The sequence below is a fragment of the Ranitomeya variabilis genome, chromosome 6, assembly GCF_051348905.1.
Source record: "Ranitomeya variabilis isolate aRanVar5 chromosome 6, aRanVar5.hap1, whole genome shotgun sequence".
Taxonomy (NCBI): Eukaryota; Metazoa; Chordata; class Amphibia; order Anura; family Dendrobatidae; genus Ranitomeya; species Ranitomeya variabilis.
Window position 1 is genome coordinate 416741175 of NC_135237.1, and position 21058 is coordinate 416762232.

Sequence of the window (21058 nt, forward strand, 5' to 3'; positions counted from 1 at the left end):
ATAAAGCGTTTTTATACTTGGCCACAATTCCTGTCTCTAGCCAGGGAGGCGGGTCCTCACTCCCCAGCTTGACCAGCTCCTCTGCCGTCACTCCAATCTTCAGTGGCTTTCGGCGCCGCCCCCTCAGCACTGTTATCTTTCAAAACCGGCGCCTGCGCTGTGTACTGGTGTCCTGCACAGACGCAGTAAGCTCAGAATATTCCGTGTAATGGCTGATACCAGAGAACAAAAGACATCCACAGAAAACCAGGATGGATCTGCTGCACAGCAAATAGCTGTAGGACCTGCGATGATGTCACTGCCATGTGATTAGGGCAGTGACATCATCGCAGTGGGAAAAAAATAATAAATAAATCAATAAATAAAATTTAAAAAAAAAAAAAAAAAAATCAAATTTTTCCCCAAATAATCTTTTTTAGCTACACGTTTTGTGTTTTCACAAGGGCAAACGGAGAAAGTGGACCCCAGTGTTTGTTGCGCAATTTCTCGAGTTCACCGAAACCCCATATGTGGTCGAAAACTACTTTTGAGGCAAAGTTCAGAAAGAATGTAGCGTCATATTACAGTGCAGATTTTGCTGCACTTGTTTGAGGGTGCCATGTTACATTCGCAGAGCCCCTGAGGTGCCAGATAAGCAGACCCCCCCCCCCCATAAGTGACACCATTTTACCAATTAAACGCCTTATTGAATTCCTCTAGGGGTGCAGTGATCATATTGACACCAAAGGTGTGTCACAGACTTTATAAGGCTATGTGCACACGTAGGAAATGTGGTGCAGAATTTTCTGCACTAAATCTGCATCTGCAGATTTGGTGCAGTTTCTGTGCAGTTTCTGTGCAGTTTCTGTGCAGTTTCTGTGCAGTTTCTGTGCAGTACAATGTAAATCAATGTGAAAAAAAAAAAGCTGTGCACATGGTGCAGAAAAATCTGCGCAGAAACGCTGCAGAACTGCACAAAAGAAGCGACGTGCACTTCTTTGAAATCTGCAGCGTTTCTGCGCAGATTTTTCTGCACCATGTGCACAGCTTTTTTTTTTTTCACATTGATTTACATTGAACTGTAAATCACAGTGTAGTTCTGCAGCGTTTCTGCAGCAGAAAAAGAAACGCTGCAGAACCGCACTGTGATTTACAGTACAATGTAAATCAATGTGAAAAAAAAAAGCTGTGGACATGGTGCAGAAAAGTCTGCGCAGAAACGCTGCAGATTTCAGATTTCGCTTCTTTTGTGCAGTTCTGCAGCGTTTCTGCACCCCTCCATGATAAAAATCTGCACTGGTAAAATCTGCACAGAAACTTCACAGAAACTGCATCAAATCTGCACCCGCGTTTTCTGCCAGGAGATGCAGATTTAGTGCAGAAAATTCTGCACCACATTTCCTACGTGTGCACATAGCCTTATACCATCCAGGTAGTCCCGAAGGACAGCACCATGGAGGACGTCCTTTCTTGACCTATAGCGGGACAGGATCATAGAGAGGTTAAAAGGACCCTCCCACCTCCACCCTCCAGTGTTCTTTCAAAGTACCACCGAAGGATGGAAATAAATGGTCTAAACGTGCCCTTACAAACATGTCTGTAATAACCATTAAACTGCTTCATCTTAATTTCGAGCCATGGTGACCCGAAGGACGAACGATCTGCCGGTAGATTAATCCTGAACAATCCTAAAAACAGAAACATAAGGGAGGGAACTGTGGGTGCTGTCCTTCGGGACTACCTGGAAATGGAATTACCGGTAAGTCTAATTTCCCTTTTTCCATTACGTCCCTCAGGACAACACCATGGAGAATAGCAAAGCAACTCTCCCAAGGTGGGTACAGAAGCCCAGGAATCAAAGTCCCAGGCAAAAACCAGACTAAATATATAAAGGATCTGAAAGATCAGAAAATACATAGATATCTAAAGAGATCCGCAAAGAAAATCACCATAGTGAGTGCTTAGTATACATCTATAATGGCCAATTTCAGTATGAATGTGGTAAATGAAATAAGCATCAGGAGCAGAGAGTGAAATACACCCATTGTACTCCAATACCAATAATGAACCACAGCAAGTTATTTATTGTGATAGATACTTATAGACATCGCAGCCCCAGAATAGGGTTAGAGAACCTTATTGCCCAGCAAAATATGGTGAAAGTCACAGCCACCACACAATTAGGACTGTATCGACCAATAATAAGCTGCATGTGCTTATAACCCTGGACTGCTCCTTCATTGGTCCTTCTGGGCTCAGGTTAAGTCTTGGTTACAGACCTGCTTACCGTACTATAAGGAGACCTGCAGGACAGAGGTCCTGAATTGCGGGAATATCAAACCAATAACAGTTAGTACATGGATAATGGCACAGCATTGGGATGTACTCACATTACTCATCCAGGAGATCACGTCTATTCCAAATCCTTAGATGTCTAACCCCAAGAAGGGTTATATATTATTGAAACTAAGGAATACACCATCCGGCAGGTAATATCTCCTGCCATTACCAACTTCGGGCTTCTCATTAGAAGCGCTGAAAGAGAAACGTGGATCATCACTCCTGTTTTACTTGATGTTAGACACAGGGAGTCCAGACTCTGAATCAATGAAGGTGGTGGTGGTGGTGCTAGTAAAAATCTTCCGACACTTACGGTAAATTATTCGGAACTGCATTTATACGAGTTATTAGTCCAGACATAATAAGTATGTCAACTTACTTGTCCATATATGCATATTGCGCACATACATATCCCAAGAGGCAATCTTCTCAGGAATCTTTATACACCCAGACTGCCATTGTGGGAGTAACCATATTCCATGGCTAGAGAAAAAGTAGGTTTCTTCCTCATTACGGAGGGAGATTATCTACTGTGAGGCAGTGAGACTATGGGGTCTTAACAGTAAGAGCCCTGGATACAGTTTAATTTATCTTAGGCTAGGTTCAGAATGCGTTCGTGCAATCCGTTTAGCGCTAGCGGATTGCGCTAACGCAATGTCTTGTTCGGGGCCGCGTTTAGAGAGCGGGGAACGGATCTCTGGCGCGCCGCGAACGCTGCAAGTAGTGTCCGAGGCGCGCTACAAAAGACCGGCACATCGCTAGCGCGTGCCGAAAATGACACACGCTAGCAATGCGCTTTAACATTGCCGGCAATGGGAGCGCTAACGGACGCGGTGCACGGCGTTAATTTCGACGTGCAACGCTGTCCGTTAGCGCTCTCCCATTAACGCAATGGGAACCTAGCCTTAGGAGCCGTGACTGCTGTAAGAGCTGCGAGTATGGGATCCTCTGCCGCACGACACAGTGCTGCTGCTTCACAAGGTACAAAAGGCAGTGCTGATGTCCCTGGAAAACAAACCGCAACAGACTTATGGGACAAGAATCTGTCTGTCTATCTGATTGCCGAATGTGGAGTTTGGGAAAAATTAATAATAACAATAATAAACTTCCATCCATATAGTGTCAACATATTCCGCAGCGCTTTACAGTTTGACAGTCTCAAACACAACAGTCATAAGTAACAACCATATAATAATTAAAGCAAAATAAACCCACCTTGCTCCTGAGAGCTTACACTCTACAATGAGGCAGGGAAGATACAAAGTACAGGTGTGTATCAACAATGTTTCATTTACAATGATTGCACAGCCATCTTCAGGGGGTGGGGATAGATGGAGATAGTGAATGGGCTACACACACACAAACATAAAATGACTGATTAGGGAACGTGATAGGCCGCTCTGAACAAATGTGCCCTGAGGGTGCCCCCAAAACTATGCAAATTGTAGATAGTCCTAATATCTTTAAGGCAAAGCATTCCAAGGCTGAAGGAGTCCCTTCTTTCAACTCGTGGGATTTTCTGCTCCCAGGACAGTAGTATGTCCTTTTATAGGATGTACCAAAATGACATATGTCATCTTTTAAAGCTAATTATGTAATAGACTTGCCTTTAGCACTCAAAGTAGAACCTACCTGAGAGATCTGTTCCAAACAGAAGAAATGCAGATTTTACTAAGCCAATTCAAGCCTGTTTGCTTGACTAAGCCCTGTTGTAAAGAATGAAGTAGCAGAAGCTGGATCTGGGTCCAAAACACAAGGACTCCATATCCAGCGTTGAGGCCCAAAACACAAATGTGAAGTGGTAGGCCGATGATACAATGTGCGGCCACACAACAAGGCACCAGACAGAAGGTCTGACCCAGTGGCTCACAGCCAGAGGTGAAAAAGGCACCAAGCCCGACACACTAATAATACCCCCTGAGGCAAAGGGCACCGAAACCCTATGATGCAATATGATGCATATAGGAAATATGATGTCCAAAGGCACTATTAGTCTGATGCAATATGATGCACATAGGAATAATGAAGCAGTTTGATGCAATATGATGCATGAAGTAACTATGAAGCGCTATGGTGCATATAGGAACAATGAAGCACTCTGATGCATATAGGAGCTATGAAGCAATATGCTGTAATATAATGCACAAAGGCAATATGAAGCACTATGATGCATATATGAACCTTGAAGCAATATGATGCATAAAGGCAATATGAGCACTATGATGCATATAGGAACCATGAAGCATTCTGATGCAATAAGATGTAGAAAGGCAATATGAAGCACTCGATGCATAAAGGAACCATGATGCAATATGATGCACAAAGGGAATATGAAGCACTCTGATGCATACAGTATAGGACCTATGAAGCAATATGCTGTAATATAATGCACAAAGGCAATATGAAGCACTATGATGCATATATGAACCTTGAAGCAATATGATGCATAAAGGCAATATGAGCACTATGATGCATATAGGAACCATGAAGCAATATGATACTTGAAGTCACTATGAAGCGCTATGATGCATATAGGAACCATGAAGCATTCTGATGCAATAAGATGCAGAAAGGCAATATGAAGCACTCGATGCATAAAGGAACCATGATGCAATATGATGCACAAAGGCAATATGAAGCACTATGATGCATATAGGAATAATGAAGCACTATGATGCATATAGGAACCATGAAGCAATACAATGCAATATGATACATGAAGCAACTTATGAAGCGCAATGATGCATATAGGAACTATGAAGCAATCTGATGCACAAAGGCAATATGAAACAGTATGATGCCACAGAGGCACTCAATATGATGCATAGAGGCACTATGATGCAGTATCATGCATAGAGGCACTCAATATGATACATAGAGGCACTATGATGCAGTATCATGCAGAGGCACTCAATATGATGCATAGAGGTACAATGATGCAGTATCATGCACAGAGGCACTCAATATGATGCATGGAGGTACTATGATGCAGTATGATGCACGGAGGCACGCAATATGATGCATAGAGGCACTATGATGCAGTATTATGCACGAAGGCACTCAATATAATGCATAGAGGCGCTATGATGCAGTATTATGCACGGAGGCACTCAATATGATGCATAGAGGCACTATGATGCAGTATTATGCACGGAGGCACTCAATCTGATGCATAGAAGCAGTATGACTTACACTTTTAAGCAAAAGAGCCATCTATCAGAGTTCCAGATAAATCTCCACTCTGAACAGTACATCTCATTTGTCAGACTGACTCCACCCGAAGGCTAATTAATGAGCAGTGTTGTGAAATTGGATTTTGGGCTCCCCCGGTGGCCACTGGTGGAATTGAACTTGTGTGCATCATCCCCTCTGTTCACCTGTTCCCATCAGGATGTGGGAGTCGCTATTTAACCTTGCTCCTCTGTCACTTCCATGCCGGTCAACATTGTAATCAGAAGCCTTTCTGTGCATGTTCCTGCTACCAGACAACTTCCAGCTAAGTCGGACTTTTGTCCTTGTTTGTTTTTTGCATTTTGTTCCAGTTCACAGCTGCAGTTTCGTTTCTGTGTCTGGAAAGCTCTTGTGATCTGAAATTGCCACTCTGATGTTATGAGTTAATACTAGAGTCTTAAAGTAATTTCAGGATGGTGTATTGATAGGGTTTTCAGCTGACCATGAAAGTACCCTTTCTGTCTTCCTGCTATCTAGTAAGCGGACCTCGATTTTGCTAAACCTATTTTCATACTACGTTTGTCATTTTCATCTTAAATCACCGCCAATATATGTGGGGGCCTCTGTCTGCCTTTCGGGGAAATTTCTCTAGAGGTGAGCCAGGACTATATTTTCCTCTGCCAGGATTAGTTAGTCCTCCGGCCGGCGCTGGGCGTCTAGGGATAAAACGCAGGCTACGCTACCCGGCTACTGTTAGTTGTGCGGCAGGTTTAGTTCATGGTCAGTTTAAGTTTCCATCCTTCCAAGAGCTAGTTCCTATGTATGCTGGGCTATGTTCTCTTGCCATTGAGAACCATAACAGAGCAGCAGCTGGAGGGCAGTCTTCATGGAGACAATGTGCTGAATTAACACCTTGTGTCCTCCTCTGGATGGAGTAGTTAGGTTGCAAAGAAAAGTGAAACACTTGCTTATTGAACCAGAAAATGGAAAGCATGCTTCCAAAAAGTCACTCTGAAGCCCAATCATAAGGCTCTGTGCAGACAAGACCTGCAACTAACTGAAGTCCAGTCATGAGATGTAGCCTGGACATATGGCCCTACCATAGCCTAGAGGTCCAAGGCCTAGCTGTAAATGGGTTCCAGGTACAGCTTTGGCACAAAGGCATGAGACTAGAGTCAGCCCAGAGGCCCAGGCCATCAATGCAACATTAAACCATGCACTCACCTGTGCTGGCTCCATACCTGCTAGAAGACAGAGGGAGCTGGTAACACCGAGAGCCTACCGTGGAAGGAAGCGGCGTCCCGTCAGGAATGCTGCATTACTGCCTGTGCCCCCTTCCGTGTTCCATCGAAGAACTCACGCCGATCCTGTGTGCCGGCGCCCCTTTCTGACGTCACCAGAAGCACAATGGACTTCTCCACGACACAACTTTCGGGAGTACCGGTGTTTTGCCGGTCGGCATCCGAGCCGAGAGCCCCACCGGGAGGAAGCGGCTCAACCCAGGAGCCCGTCCGCTCGACTGGTCTCTGGGGCTGAGGGACTCCCCACCAGGGAGTTTCCACCCTGGGCTACGTGACGGGGGGAAGGATTGGACCTGCCGCACGATCCCCCTAAGCCCATTGCACAGGCTGCCTGTTGGCTGAGGAACCTCTCAAAGAGGAGTCAGCCACGGTCCGTCTGACCAGGAAATGGGAAGGTTGAGACCCCCAAACTCTGAGTCCATCTGGTACAGAACTGGTAGCTGAGGGACCTCTACCCAGTTAGGTGTCGGCCACGGACCACTTGATAGCCTGTGGATTCTCTTCCCCCTATCTTCGCTCTAGGAGAAACCTCTCATACGTCCGTCCCTGTAGGGACAGGAAAAAACACTGGAGGGTGGAGGTGGGAGGGTCCTTTTAGCCTCTCTATGATCCTGTCCCGCTATAGGTCAAGTAAGGTCGTCCTCCATGGTGCTGTCCTGAGGGACGTAATGGAAAAAAATTTTACATTTTTACCACCAAGATTGTGTGTTAACCCCAAGTTTTACATTTTCAAACTGGGAAATGGGTAAAAATGGCAACAGAATTTGTCCCACAATTTCTGCTGAATGTAGAAATACCCCATATGTGGCTGTACAGTACTACTTTGCCATATGGAGAGACTCCGGAGGGACCGAGCGCTATTTGCCGCCTGAAACGCAGAGTTTCCTAGACAAGATTGTGGATTCCATATACAGAGTGTAGAAGAGAAGTGCCCCAAATGTCTTTATATAGAGATGTGTTTAGTGCATGTTTTGTGTATATCCCCCACATGTATGCCACATGGAGCCAAGCCCCTCCTCCAGGCTGCTGTCCATGTGCTGGAAACACCAAGGTTACTTACAGGTAGCCGTTTTTTCCAGAACCCATGACGGCACACCTGAGAGAGGGGATCCGCCCAGTCAGGACAGGAAACCCGACTGAGAATAGAAGGGCGGTACCTCTCTGTCGCTTCAGTTGGTTTTCAGAGCATGAGAGGCCCCCCTGGTTAGTACACATGGCAAATTCATCACCACATCATATGAACAAAAAAAAAAAAAAAACACCCCAAACTATAGTGCACACCGAAAAGGTGATAAAGGGGGGAATATACAGGTGCCGTCATGGGTTCCGGAAAAAACGGCTACCGTAAGTAACCTTGGTGTTTTCCCTTTCCCCATGACGGCACACCTGAGAGACTTTTCTCGAATGAAACCTTAGGGAGGGACCACCACTTGAAGTACCCTTCTACCAAAGGTTAGGTCAGCAGAGGAGGAAAGGTCTAGCCGATAGTGTTTGAAAAAAGTTGAGGGTGAGGACCAGGTAGCGGCCTTGCAAATTTGGTCAATCAATACCTCAGCTTTCTCTGCCCAGGAGGTAGCCACGGCTCTAGTGGAGTGAGCCTTGATGCCATCAGGAACCGGAGTGCCACTCACAGAATAGGATAGACTAATGGCCTCCCTGATCCATCTAGCAATGGTACTTTTAGCTACCCCACGCCCTTTTTTTACTTTAATTTGGTCTTTCCTCCACTGACTAGTCATGGTCATGTATTGTAACATAGATCTTCTTACATCTAACATATGGAACTTTTGTTCCCCAGGATTTTTAGGATTATTACAAAACGATGGTAAAGTAATCTCCTGACTCCTGTGGAATTTTAAGACCACCTTGGGGAGACACGCCGGGTCTTGTCTTAGAATTATCCTGTCATCAAAAACCTGAGTATAAGGAGGGCATATCGACAGAGCTTATAAATCACCTACCCTACGGGCCGATGTTAGGGCTACCAGTAGGACTGTTTTCAGAGTGAGTAATTTAGGTGACAACTCCTGCAAAGGCTCAAAAGGGTCTTTTGTTAAGGCTTCTAAGACTAAATTTAGGTCCCAAGGAGGGATTTTTGGGATAATAACCGGCCTAGACCTGCCACAGGATTTTATGAATCGTGAAGCCCACCTTTTTGATGCTAGGTTGCAGTTGTATACGGCCCCCAAGGCTGAGACTTGAACCTTAACCCCTTCCTGACGTCGGACGGGATAGTACGTCCGATGTCAGGTCCCCTGCTTTGATGCAGGGCTCCGCGGTGAGCCCGCATCAAAGCCGGGACATGTCAGCTGTTATGAACAGCTGACATGTGCCCGCAATAGGCGCGGGCAGAATCGCGATCTGCCCGCACCTATTAACTAGTTAAATGCCGCTGTCAAACGCAGACAGCGGCATTTAACTACCGCATCCGGCCGGGCGGCCGGATATGACGTCATCGCCGACCCCCGTCACATGATCGGGGGTCGGCGATGCTTCTGAATGGTAACCATAGAGGGTCCTTGAGACCTCTATGTTTACTGATCCTCGGTAGCTGTGAGCGCCACCCTGTGGTCGGCGCTCACAGCACACCTGTATTTCTGCTACATAACAGCGATCTGATGATCGCTGTTATGTAGCAGAGCCGATCGGGTTGTGCCTGCTTCTAGCCTCCCATGGAGGCTATTGAAGCATGGCAAAAGTGAAAAAATAAAAGTTTTTAAAAATGTGAAGAAAAGAAAAAAAAAAAAAAAAAACATAAAAGTTTAAATCACCCCCCTTTCGCCCCAATCAAAATAAATCAATAAAAAAAAAAAAAAAATCAAACCTACACATATTTGGTATCGCCGCGTTCAGAATCGCCCGATCTATCAATAAAAAAAAGCATTAACCTGATCGCTAAATGGCGTAATGAGAAAAAAAATCGAAACGCCAGAAATACGTTTTTTTGGTCGCCGCGACATTGCATTAAAATGCAATAACGGGCGATCAAAAGAATGTATCTACACCAAAATGGTATCATTAAAAATGCCAGCTCGGCACGCAAAAAATAAGCCCTCACCTGACCCCAGATCACGAAAAATGGAGACGCTACGAGTATCGGAAAATGGCGCAATTTTTTTTTTTTTTTTTCTTGCAAAGTTTGGAATTTTTTTTCACCACTTAGGTAAAACATAACCTAGACATGTGAGGTGTCTATGAACTCGTACTGACCTGGAAAATCATAATGGCAGGTCAGTTTTAGCATTTAGTGAACCTAGAAAAATAGGCAAGCAAAAAACAAGTGTGGGATTGCACTTTTTTTGCAATTTCACTGCACTTGGAATTTTTTCCCCGTTTTCTAGTACACGACATGGTAAAACCAATGATGTCGTTCAAAAGTACAACTCGTCCCGCAAAAAATAAGCCCTCACATGGCCAAATTGACGGAAAACTAAAAAAAGTTATGGCTCTGGGAAGGAGGGGAGCGAAAAACGAACACGGAAAAATGAAAAATCCCACGGTCATGAAGGGGTTAAGGGTGCTAGTTGCTAATCCGAGTTGAAACCCTGCCTGCAGGAACTCTAGGATGGGTCCCACTGGAGCTACATCCCCCCAACGGTTCACCCAGGAAGTCAAGAAACTTTTTCCACGTCCTATCGTAGATTCTAGATGTTATAGGCTTTCTGCTTTTCAAAAGGGTGGAGACTTACCCTGGTGAGAATCCTTGGCGACTCAGTAACGCCCTCTCAAATTCCAGGCTGCCAGATGGAAGCCCTTCACCTGAGAGTGGGTCAATGGTCCCTGGGTTAACAGGACCGGAACTTCTGGCAGAATCCATGGGTCTGTTAATGACCCATCATTACATCAAACAAGGAAGAACTGCTTAAATTTTTGTGCCAGGAGCAGTGTGAAAAACTGGTGGAAAGCATGCCAAGGCACATGAAAGCTGTGATAAAAAATCATGGTTATTCCACAAAATATTAATTTCTGAACTTTTCCTGAGTTAAAACCGGTTTTTACGTACCGGTAATATGATTTTACGGAGCCACGACAGCACCCCTACGAGAGAGGGGATCCGCCCACCTTCCGGACAGGAACCTACAGGATTTAAAGGGGCGGTCCCCCTCACCACTCCAGTTTGTGTTTCAGAGTATAAGGGACACCGCCCATTGAGTTAGTACATAAACATATATACTTAAACATTACTAAATACCACCACCTCTAAAAGAGTGATAACTAATAGCACACTTTCCAAAGAGTGCAGGAAACCAGTGATTAACTACGGGGGGGAATGTGCGGGTGCTGTCGTGGCTCCGTAAAATCCTATTACCGGTACGTAAAAACCGGTTTTCCTATCGCCACGACAGCACCCCTACGAGAGATTTTCAAAGATCAATCACCTGGGAGGGACTAGAGTACTAAGTACTGAACGGCCAAAGGTTAAATTGGCCTCTGACAGGTCAAGACGGTAATGTCTATAAAAGGTGGAAGGAGATGACCAAGTTGCCGCCTTACATATTACGTCTATGGAGACGTCTGCTCTTTCCGCCCAGGATGAGGCCATGGCTCGAGTAGAGTGGGCTCTGATGCCATCTGGTGGTGTTTGGCCTTTGGCAATATAAGCAAGATATATGGCATCTCTTATCCATCTGGCGATAGACGCTTTCGTTACACTCGCCCTCTTTCTCGGGTTCTGAAAGGAAACAAACAGAGCCCTACTCTGCCTCCCTGGCTCTGTTTTGTGGAGGTATTCTAACAGCGTTCTTCTAACGTCTAGCATATGGCATTTCTGCTCTTCAGCTGAAACTGGATTGTCACAAAATGATGGTAAAACTATCTCTTGGCTTCTATGAAACTTGGAAGCTACTTTTGGTAGATATGCTGGATCTGGTTTTTAACACGATCCTATCCTGAAAGACCATTAAATAAGGGGGATCTACCGATAAAGCCTGCAAATCACTCACTCTCCTAGCAGAAGTTAGGGCAACTAGGAGGGCGGTTTTTAAAGTTAAATATTTAATGGAGACTGAATCAATTGGCTCAAAGGGGGGTTCAGTTAAGGCATCCAAAACTAAACTTAAATCCCATGGTGGCAGACTGGGCACATACACTGGATTAGAACGTTCAGTGGCCTTAATAAATCTGGAAACCCATCTGTTCCCTGCCACATCACTGCTATATAATGCCCCCAGAGCTGAAATTTGGACTCTAAGGGTATTTACTGCCAAGCCCAATTCTCGGCCTTTCTGTAAAAATTCCAGAATAGCCAGAATTGGAACCTGGCTTGAAAAGGGATGTTGGTAGAAGGCAAGGAACTTTTTCCAAGTCTTAGCATAGATCTTAGTAGTAACTTCTTTCCGGCTGTTTAACAGAGTAGAAATGAGAGCCTCTGAAAACCCTCTTCTCCTTAATAACTCCCTCTCAAATTCCACGCCGTCAGATGCAGGGATTCCACATTGGGGTAATGGAATGGACCCTGAGAAAGAAGCTCCGGAGTGACTGGCAATACCCAGGGATCGGTCACAGACATTGTTCTGAGTAACGAGAACCATGCCCTCCTGGGCCAAAAGGGGGCAATCAAGATCACTCTCGCCCTCTCCTCCCTGATCTTTCTGAGGACTATAGGGATCAGACACATTGGGGGAAATGCATACCCTAGAGGGAAATCCCAGTGCATCTGAAGGGAGTCTATCACACAGGGTTTGTCTGCCAGCTGAAGCGAAGCAAATTTCCTTGTCTGTCTGTTCTCTCTCGTTGCAAATAGGTCTATGACGGGCAACCCCCAAAGATCTACCATCTGTTTGAACACCCGCCGATTTAGAACCCATTCTCCTTGACTTAGAGAATGACGGCTGAGGTAATCTGCTTCTGTGTTGAGCTCTCCCCGAATGTGAACAGCCGATAGAGAGCGAAAATGAGCTTCGGCTATGTTGAGAATGTCTGAGGCGGTGTTCATTAGGGATTTTGATCTTGTACCCCCTTGACGGTTGAGATACGCCACTACTGTTGTGTTGTCTGACTGGACTCTTACATGTGAATCCAGCAGAGATGGTAGCAACCTGAGTAGGGCCTTTTTGACTGCCGTAAGCTCTTTCCAATTCGAGGACTCTTGAGCGTCTAAGAGAGACCATTGCCCCTGAGCCCAAATATCTCCTATGTGAGCTCCCCATCCTATCGGGCTGGCATCGGTTGTGACCGTGTTGTCTGGTATTATATTCCAGCTTACTCCTTTTCCTAAATGTTCCATGTCTAGCCACCATCTCAGACTGTCTAGAGTGGCAGTGGATAGCCTGAGTCTTTTGCCTAATTGTCCTTGAAGATTCTTCTCTGCAACCAAGACCTGGGCCTGCAACACTCGAGTGTGGAACTGAGCCCACTGGACGGCCGGTATGCACGATGTCAAGGATCCCAGAAGGGACATAGCGTCTCTCAAAGTCAGATCTGGCCTTTTTGTTACAGTACTGACTTTGTGCACTATCTTCTGCTTTTTCTCTTCCGGAAGGAAACATAGTTGCTCTTCCGAATTTAGCAGAATACCTAGGAAAGTCTGAGTCGATGATGGAACCAACTTTGATTTTTCCAAGTTGACTAGCCAACGTAAGTCCTGTAAGGAAGATATTACATGATTTAGGCGATTTTTACACTGAGAAAACGAATTCCCCACTACTAGGAAGTCATCCAAGTAGGGTACAACTAACGTATCGTGTTCTCTGACATAGGCCATTACTTCCGAAATGACCTTAGTGAACACTCTCGGTGCCATAGATAGACCAAATGGCATTGCAGTAAACTGAAAATGTCTGACCTGGTCGTTTAAACGCACCGCCATTCTGAGGAATTGTTGATGCTCCTGATGAACGGGCAGATGATAATACGCATCCTTTAAATCCAGGACTGTCATATAACATCTGGGAAAGAGAAGTTTAGTCGCTGTTTTAATAGATTCCATTTTAAAAGCATGATATTGTAGATGCTTTTTCAATTTCCGTAAATTTATGATGGTTTGAAAGGAACCATCCGGTTTGGGAATTAAAAATAAAGGGGAATAGAACCCCTTCCCCTGTTGTTGTTTTGGAACCTCTAGTATAACTTTCTTCTGTCTTAACATCTGAATTTCCTTTTCAAGGGCCTTTTGTTGGTCTAAGGAATCAGGGGTAGTTAAGATATAGAAATTTGAAGGTTTTTCCCGAAACTCTAATTTTAACCCCGATTTAATTATGCCCAAAACCCAGTTACTCGATGATATTTTGGCCCACTGAGAATAGTAGTGTTTTAGCCTGCCCCCTACTGTGAGGTCACTATTAACGGTAATTTCTTCTTCTTCTTGATGAAGATGATGGGGCATTAGAGTCCGAACCTTTTTTCTTCGGGTCTGTTGATTCCCAGTCCCGGTTCTGATAAGGTCTTCGGTATTGGAAGCGCCTCCTGAAGGTATTCCTAAAGGTAGGATTAAACACTTTAGGAAAGCCCTTTTTCCTATCTTCAGCCTTAGCTAGAATGTCATCCAATACCGGGCCAAACAGGTACTCACCCCTACATGGAATCGTACACAGTTTTGCTCTCGCCTGGGCATCTCCCTTCCAGGTCTTAAGCCATAGGGCTCGTCGAGCGGCGTTTGAAAGACCTGCTGATCTGGCTGCTAACTTCAGCGAATCCACAGATGCGTCCGCTAAATACGCCACTCCTTCCCGTATTTGCGATAGGGAGTTTAGTATTTTGTCTCTGGGCACTTTGGATTTCAGCTGTTCCTAGAGCTGGGTTATCCAAACCATGACAGATCTAGCCGTACAAGTACTGGAGATTGCCGGTTTGAAAGCACCAGCAGACGACTCCCACACCTTCTTCAAAAACATGTCCGCTTTCCTATCCGACGGATCTTTCAGAAGGCCGACATCCTCAAGAGGTAAGGCTCCGGCTTTAGATGAAGAGGCCACCGCTGCATCCACTTTTGGGACCTTCATCCATACCGTCAGATCATCATCGTCAAAGGGATACCTTCTTTTTGCTGACGACGGTAGGAAACCTTTATCTTGTTTATCCCATTCCCGTTTTATAAGGGTCTTCACTGTATCCACTACCGGGAATGACTTACGACTCCTCTGGCACAAGCCCGCAAACATTAAGTCTTGTGCAGATTTCGGTTCCCTGCTCTCAGTAACCCCCATGGTTGCTCGGACTCCTCTAACCAATATATCCATGTTATCAACCGAAAAACATGGCCTTCCTTCTTCCTCTGAGGAGGATGGTGACAAGGAGCGGGAACATTCACCTTCTTGCAGGGACGGACTAGATCCTGGAGATATGTCCCTGCTTAACCTCCCATGGCGGCTGGTTCTAAGAAACATACGAAAAATTGAAGAAAAAAGGGGGGGAATTAAGAAGCGTGTAACATATAAACCCCTTAAAAATTAATAAACTGTTATTTTGTGCTTTGTTTTAGGGGAAAAAATCATCTAAATCTAAGCACAAGCAATGTGCGTTATGCATGACCCCAATGCCTGACAGTTATACTAAAAGGCTTTGTCAGGTGTGCATCTGTCAGACCTTAGAAGAGGAGGCTCCCCTTCGTTCGTCAGACCTTAGAGAGGTCATCAGGGAAGAAATAAACAATTCCCTTAGAACCAGCCGTTAAAAATTAATAAACTTTAATAAATATATATTAAAAATACCACTTCCCAGTGTACAAAAACTTAATAAAGATTTAATAATCTGGTATACCCTGTCAGACTGAGTATCAAAGGTCCCTATAAGTCTGACAAGGTCTGGGGTACCCACAGATCTCTCTCGAGTTCTTAGAAGAGTCGACCTGTCACTCTCAAGTGCTTCCCTATAGGATTTCATAAGGACTTCCGAGGGATAACCTCTCTCCCTAAACCTGCGATGTAATTCACCAGCTTGGTGTTTAAACGTGTCCACCTCAGAGCAGTTCCTACGTATACGCAGAAACTGCCCCTTGGGTATACCACGTTTGAGGGGAGTGGGGTGATGGCTGTGCCACTGCAGCAGACTATTCGTGGCAGTCGGCTTACGATAAGTGTTAGTGCTTATGCCCCCATTGCTATTTTTTGAGATTGTGAGGTCCAGGAACGCAATGGTATGTTCCTGATATTCGGATGTAAATCTCATACCGATATTATTGATATTAATCTCCCTCACAAACCTTTCAAAGTCAACCCCTGGGCCAGACCAAAGAATGAAGATGTCATCAATGTATCTGGCCCAGAGGCCGATATGGGGCTGCCACCATTTATCCTCCTCCGGAAAAATAAAGGTTTCCTCCCACCAGCCCAGGAACAAATTAGCATAAGTGGGGGCACAAGGGCTCCCCATTGCTGTGCCCCTGAGCTGGTGGAAGTACTTACCGTTAAAGATGAAAAAATTCCGGGTGAGGGTAAAGAGGAGTAGCCGTTTAACAAAGTCATTATGTTCAGCACATTCAATTGCTCGTGTCTTCAAAAAGTGGTCAACTGCCTTCATGCCAATCTCATGGGGGATGCTGCTGTAAAGCGCCTCAACATCAATGGAGGCTAGTATCATATGAGGCTCCACAACAACATCCTCCAGCATAGCCAACAGGTGCAGAGTGTCCCTAACGTAAGAGGGGAGTGATAGAACAAAGGGCCTCAAGATCTGATCTATATATAGACCAACATTCTGAGATATTGACTCAATCCCTGCCACAATCGGGCGGCCCTTTAACGGATCGAGGCCCTTGTGCACCTTAGGGAGTGCATAAAAGGTAGGCACAGTTGGAAAGGTGGGAGTAAGGAAGGAGTGCTCATTTTTGGATAAGAGCCTTCTATCCACAGCTCTGTCCAATAGATCTATCAACTCAGAGTAATTTTTTGTGGGATCTCCCGGTAGAATTTCATAAGTTTCTTGATCATTAAGGAGCCGGTTACACATCTGAAGATATTTGGAGTGATCTAGGATAACAAGATTCCCGCCCTTGTCAGACGATTTAAAGATCAAGTTGGTGTTCTTTTCAAGCCTCTTAAGGGCTACGGACTCATTTATTGGCAAATTATGATCTTTATACAATTTATTGTTAGAGATCCTGCATAGATCCGCCTCAACTAATTTGACAAAAATATCGACACTAGTGACATCGCTAACAGGTGGCATTTTCTTGCTCCTCCTTCTAAGAGATGTGAAAGGTCCTTCTCCTCTCCCTCTCTCATTTTCATGTAGGAGACCCACCAGGGCATTATATCCTTCAAGATCTTCCTCACTCAGGCCCAGTTCTCTGCATCTTTCCCAATCATTTCTTTGAAAGAACAGTTTCCATTTGAGATTTCGGCCAAAGAGTCTCAGCTTCCATGCACACTGAAATATCAGTTTATAATTGTGCATAATGGTTATTTTTTGATGAGCATTAATGACATATGCTCTTGTTATATTGTTTTCTTTGGGACTTTATTTAGGGAGGCTGGTAGCATATCATTTATGTGCACCCTATATTCCTCTACCCTGCTTTCTTTCATCTCTTTTATTTGCTTATTGTTTTCCCGCCTTTAGTTGGTCAGTTACTTATTAGGGCCAGCAGGCATTAGTCGTCGCGGAGTGGGGGCGCCAAATCTCTATCAGGGTGCCAACCTCCACTGATAGGCAGGGACAGCAGGCCATTGCAGGGTCAGCTTACTAGGAACAGGTGCACACTTTAGATTTTTTTCATCTTTATTAAGTTTTTTGTACACTGGGAAGTGGTATTTTTAATATATATTTACTAAAGTTTATTAATTTTTAACGGCTGGTTCTAAGGGAATAGTTTATTTCTTCCCTGATGACCTCTCTAAGGTCTGACGAACGAAGGGGAGCCTCCTCTTCTAAGGTCTGACAGATGCACACCTGACAAAGCCTTTTAGTATAACTGTCAGGCATTGGGGTCATGCATAACGCACATTGCTTGTGCTTAGATTTAGATGATTTTTTTCCCTAAAAGAAAGCACAAAATAACAGACCATATCAGCACCAGGAGCATTGATAACACTCACCATGAGGCGGAATCTGTGAATACCGGTTTTGGAGGAGAACGATCCACTTGTGACGCTGGGGCGCTCACACGCTGCTGCCTCCGTACCACGCTGCTGCTGCTGCTTCTAGAACGGCTACCGCTCTTGCTGCGCTGCTCCGATCCCTCTCCTTGAGGGTGCTCGGTGTCTCCTACTGAAGACATTGCTGCACGCTTTCCTGTACAGCCGCCGCTCTTTTGAAACGCTGCAGCGCTCCTCCTCCAGCTTACCCCGGAAGTGTGAGAACTACTTCCGGGTTCACCTGCGCCGGTGTGAGCGCTGAACACCGCGCCTGCACTGTGGACCAGGACGGCACTGCCCGACCCCTGGAACGTGCTCCGTGTGGTCAGACGAGGGGGGGTCTGCAAGCAGGACACCCCCGACGCTGCTTCCGGGCCCCCGATTCTGTCGTTCGCTACGGACACCGCACAGAGGCATGGCGGACCCGGGTAGGATTTATTTCTGCAGGCTCCCGCCGTCCGGACAGGAACCCAAACTGGAGTGGTGAGGGGGACCGCCCCTTTAAATCCTGTAGGTTCCTGTCCGGAAGGTGGGCGGATCCCCTCTCTCGTAGGGGTGCTGTCGTGGCGATAGGAAAACATCAGTATTGTTGTTTCTAAATGAATATGAACTTATTTTCTTTGCATTAGTTGAGGTCTGAAAGCCCTGGGTTTTTTTTCTTTTTTAATTTTGATCATTTTTCTTTGTCAGAAAAAAAATACAAAATGTATTGCTTGGAAATTTGGAGACATGTCAGAAGTTTACAGAATAAAAGAACAATTTACATTTTACCCAAGTATACCTATAAAGAGAAAAATCAGACAACCTAAGGCTATGTGCACACGTAGGAAATGTGGTGCAGAATTTTCTGCACTAAATCTGCATCTGCAGATTTGATGCAGTTTCTGTGCAGTTTCTATGCAGTTTCTGCGCAGATTCTATGCAGATTCTATGCAGATTCTATGCAGATTCTATGCAGATTCTATGCAGATTCTATGCAGATTCTATGCAGATTCTATGCAGATTCTATGCAGTTTCTGCGCAGATTCTATGCAGTTTCTGCGCAGATTCTATGCAGTTTCTGCGCAGATTCTATGCAGTTTCTGTGCAGATTCTATGCAGTTTCTGTGCAGTTTCTGTGCAGTACAATGTAAATCAATGGGGAAAAAAAAAAAAGCTGTGCACATGGTGCAGAAAAATCTGCAGCAGAAACGCTGCAGAACTGCACAAAAGAAGCGACGTGCACTTCTTTGAAATCTGCAGCGTTTCTGCGCAGATTTTTCTGCACCATGTGCACAGCTTTTTTTTTTTCCCATTGATTTACATTGTACTGTAAATCACAGTGCAGTTCTGCAGCGTTTCTGCAGCAGAAAAATCTGCTGCAGTTCCGCACCAATTCTGCACTAAATCTGCATCGTGTGCACAAACCCTAAACATTTTGCAGTGGTCCCTTAATTTTTGCCAGAGCTGTATGTGAGGTACCTTCCACATATTTTGAAATATAGACAAAAACAAAAAGTGCTGAAACGTTGCTTTTTGTTGCATGTCACAGGATATAGAATTTATTTTTACATCTGATTATTGGAATGCAGTCTGATGGATTGAGAAGCCAATTTTATAAGTTTACTATAAAAGATAAGAAATAAATTAATTAAAAAAAAAAATACACTAGTTGCTGACCTGTATCCTTCATAACCTCTTCTAAACTTTGATAAACGGTACACTGCCCAATTTTTAAGCTGGACTGAAGTCATTCCTTTTCCGTTATCTGTAACTGCAACAGTTGGTTTTCCTTGTGCTTCATCAAAAAGCTGTAAAAATACATACACATTGTTTAAAACAATTTTAATAAGGAAAAAAGCTAAAACAATAATACATTTTCTTACCAGGTTAATCTGTATTTTCCTAATGCCAGAATTTTTTGCTGTAGCCGAAAGCGAATTGTCTATTAGCTCAGCAAGCGCAAATGCTGAAAATAAAACAGAAGTGAGCTATATAATGAGAAATCTGCACTTCACACTAAAATATAATCACAAAAACACAATTCCAGGAGAAACTCATTAAGGCCACATATGTGATCATTATTTCACATTAATATCTATAAGCCAAAACCAGGAGTGGAACATCAGAGGAAAATTATAATAGAAACACGTCACCACTTCTGCATTTTTCACCCACTCCTAGTTTTTAGACAACTTGCCGAGATGGAGAGTGAGCGCGAGATGGAGAGTGAGCGCGAGATGGAGAGTGAGCGCGAGATGGAGAGTGAGCGCGAGATGGAGAGTGAGCGCGAGATGGAGAGTGAGCGCGAGATGGAGAGTGAGCGCGAGATGGAGAGTGAGCGCGAGATGGAGAGTGAGCGCGAGATGGAGAGTGAGCGCGAGATGGAGAGTGAGCGCGAGATGGAGAGTGAGCGCGAGATGGAGAGTGAGCGCGAGATGGAGAGTGAGCGCGAGATGGAGAGTGAGCGCGAGATGGAGAGTGAGCGCGAGATGGAGAGTGAGCGCGCGAGATTTAGAGAGAGAGCAAAAGATAGATGGAGTGAGTGTGTGATGGAGAAAGAGAGGGGGACTAGGAGTGGGGCTAGACCCTGCTGTGTCCTCCCTGCACCTCCCTGCACAATGACAGAGCACTCTGTGTTTTCAGCTCAGAACAGTAGTAATGATCCAGCAATAGAGCAGCGCGCATTCTCAGAGCACGGTGTAAGAATATCCTGTATTTAGAGACTAGTGACGTCAATTGCAGGGGCGGGCTGGTCTCTGAATGCTGGGTATCCTGGCAAGGCGCATGGACAGTGCATGCTATTCTGTTACCGGCTCATTACTACTGAGGAGGCACTGTGATACTCAAATGAAGTGTCATCACACAGGATATAGGGAAAAAATGCAATAGCTTTTAGATACAGTAGTTAGGGAACTGCAAGGAATTTTTTAATGCAAGTATATAAGAAATTAGTTTATATTACGGCACTATATAGTACTTTAGATTAAAATGTATTTGAGCTAGAGACCACCCCTTTAATTCCCTATCTGACAACTGGTTGTTGGGTTTTATTGTCAGGTCAGTCGCATTCCTGTCATCTGCTACCTTCTTCTGATCTTGTTAAGGGACAGCAGTTGACAGAGGCTGCACTGATCTGGACTGGCCAGAGTGCAGGAAGCTCTTTCACATGAAGCAAATCACTTGCAGCTACTTTGCATATAACAAGGCAAACTGCAGGGTAGATTTCTACAAGAAAGTTATTGATTTATTCAGGGTAACAGAGCCTAAACAGCT

At 44.9% G+C, this 21058-nt stretch overlaps 1 protein-coding gene across 1 annotated transcript in view; it reads right to left on the minus strand.

Annotated features, from left to right (window-relative positions):
• SMCHD1 (structural maintenance of chromosomes flexible hinge domain containing 1) overlaps positions 1–21058 on the minus strand; it is a 584899-nt gene that overhangs the window by 546720 nt on the left and 17121 nt on the right. The window contains exons 4-5 of the mRNA XM_077270310.1: positions 19669–19751; positions 19463–19593 (exon numbers count right to left, since the gene is read on the minus strand). Of these exons, the coding sequence (XP_077126425.1) occupies positions 19463–19593; positions 19669–19751 (214 nt within the window). The remainder of the gene's footprint in view (positions 1–19462; positions 19594–19668; positions 19752–21058) is intronic.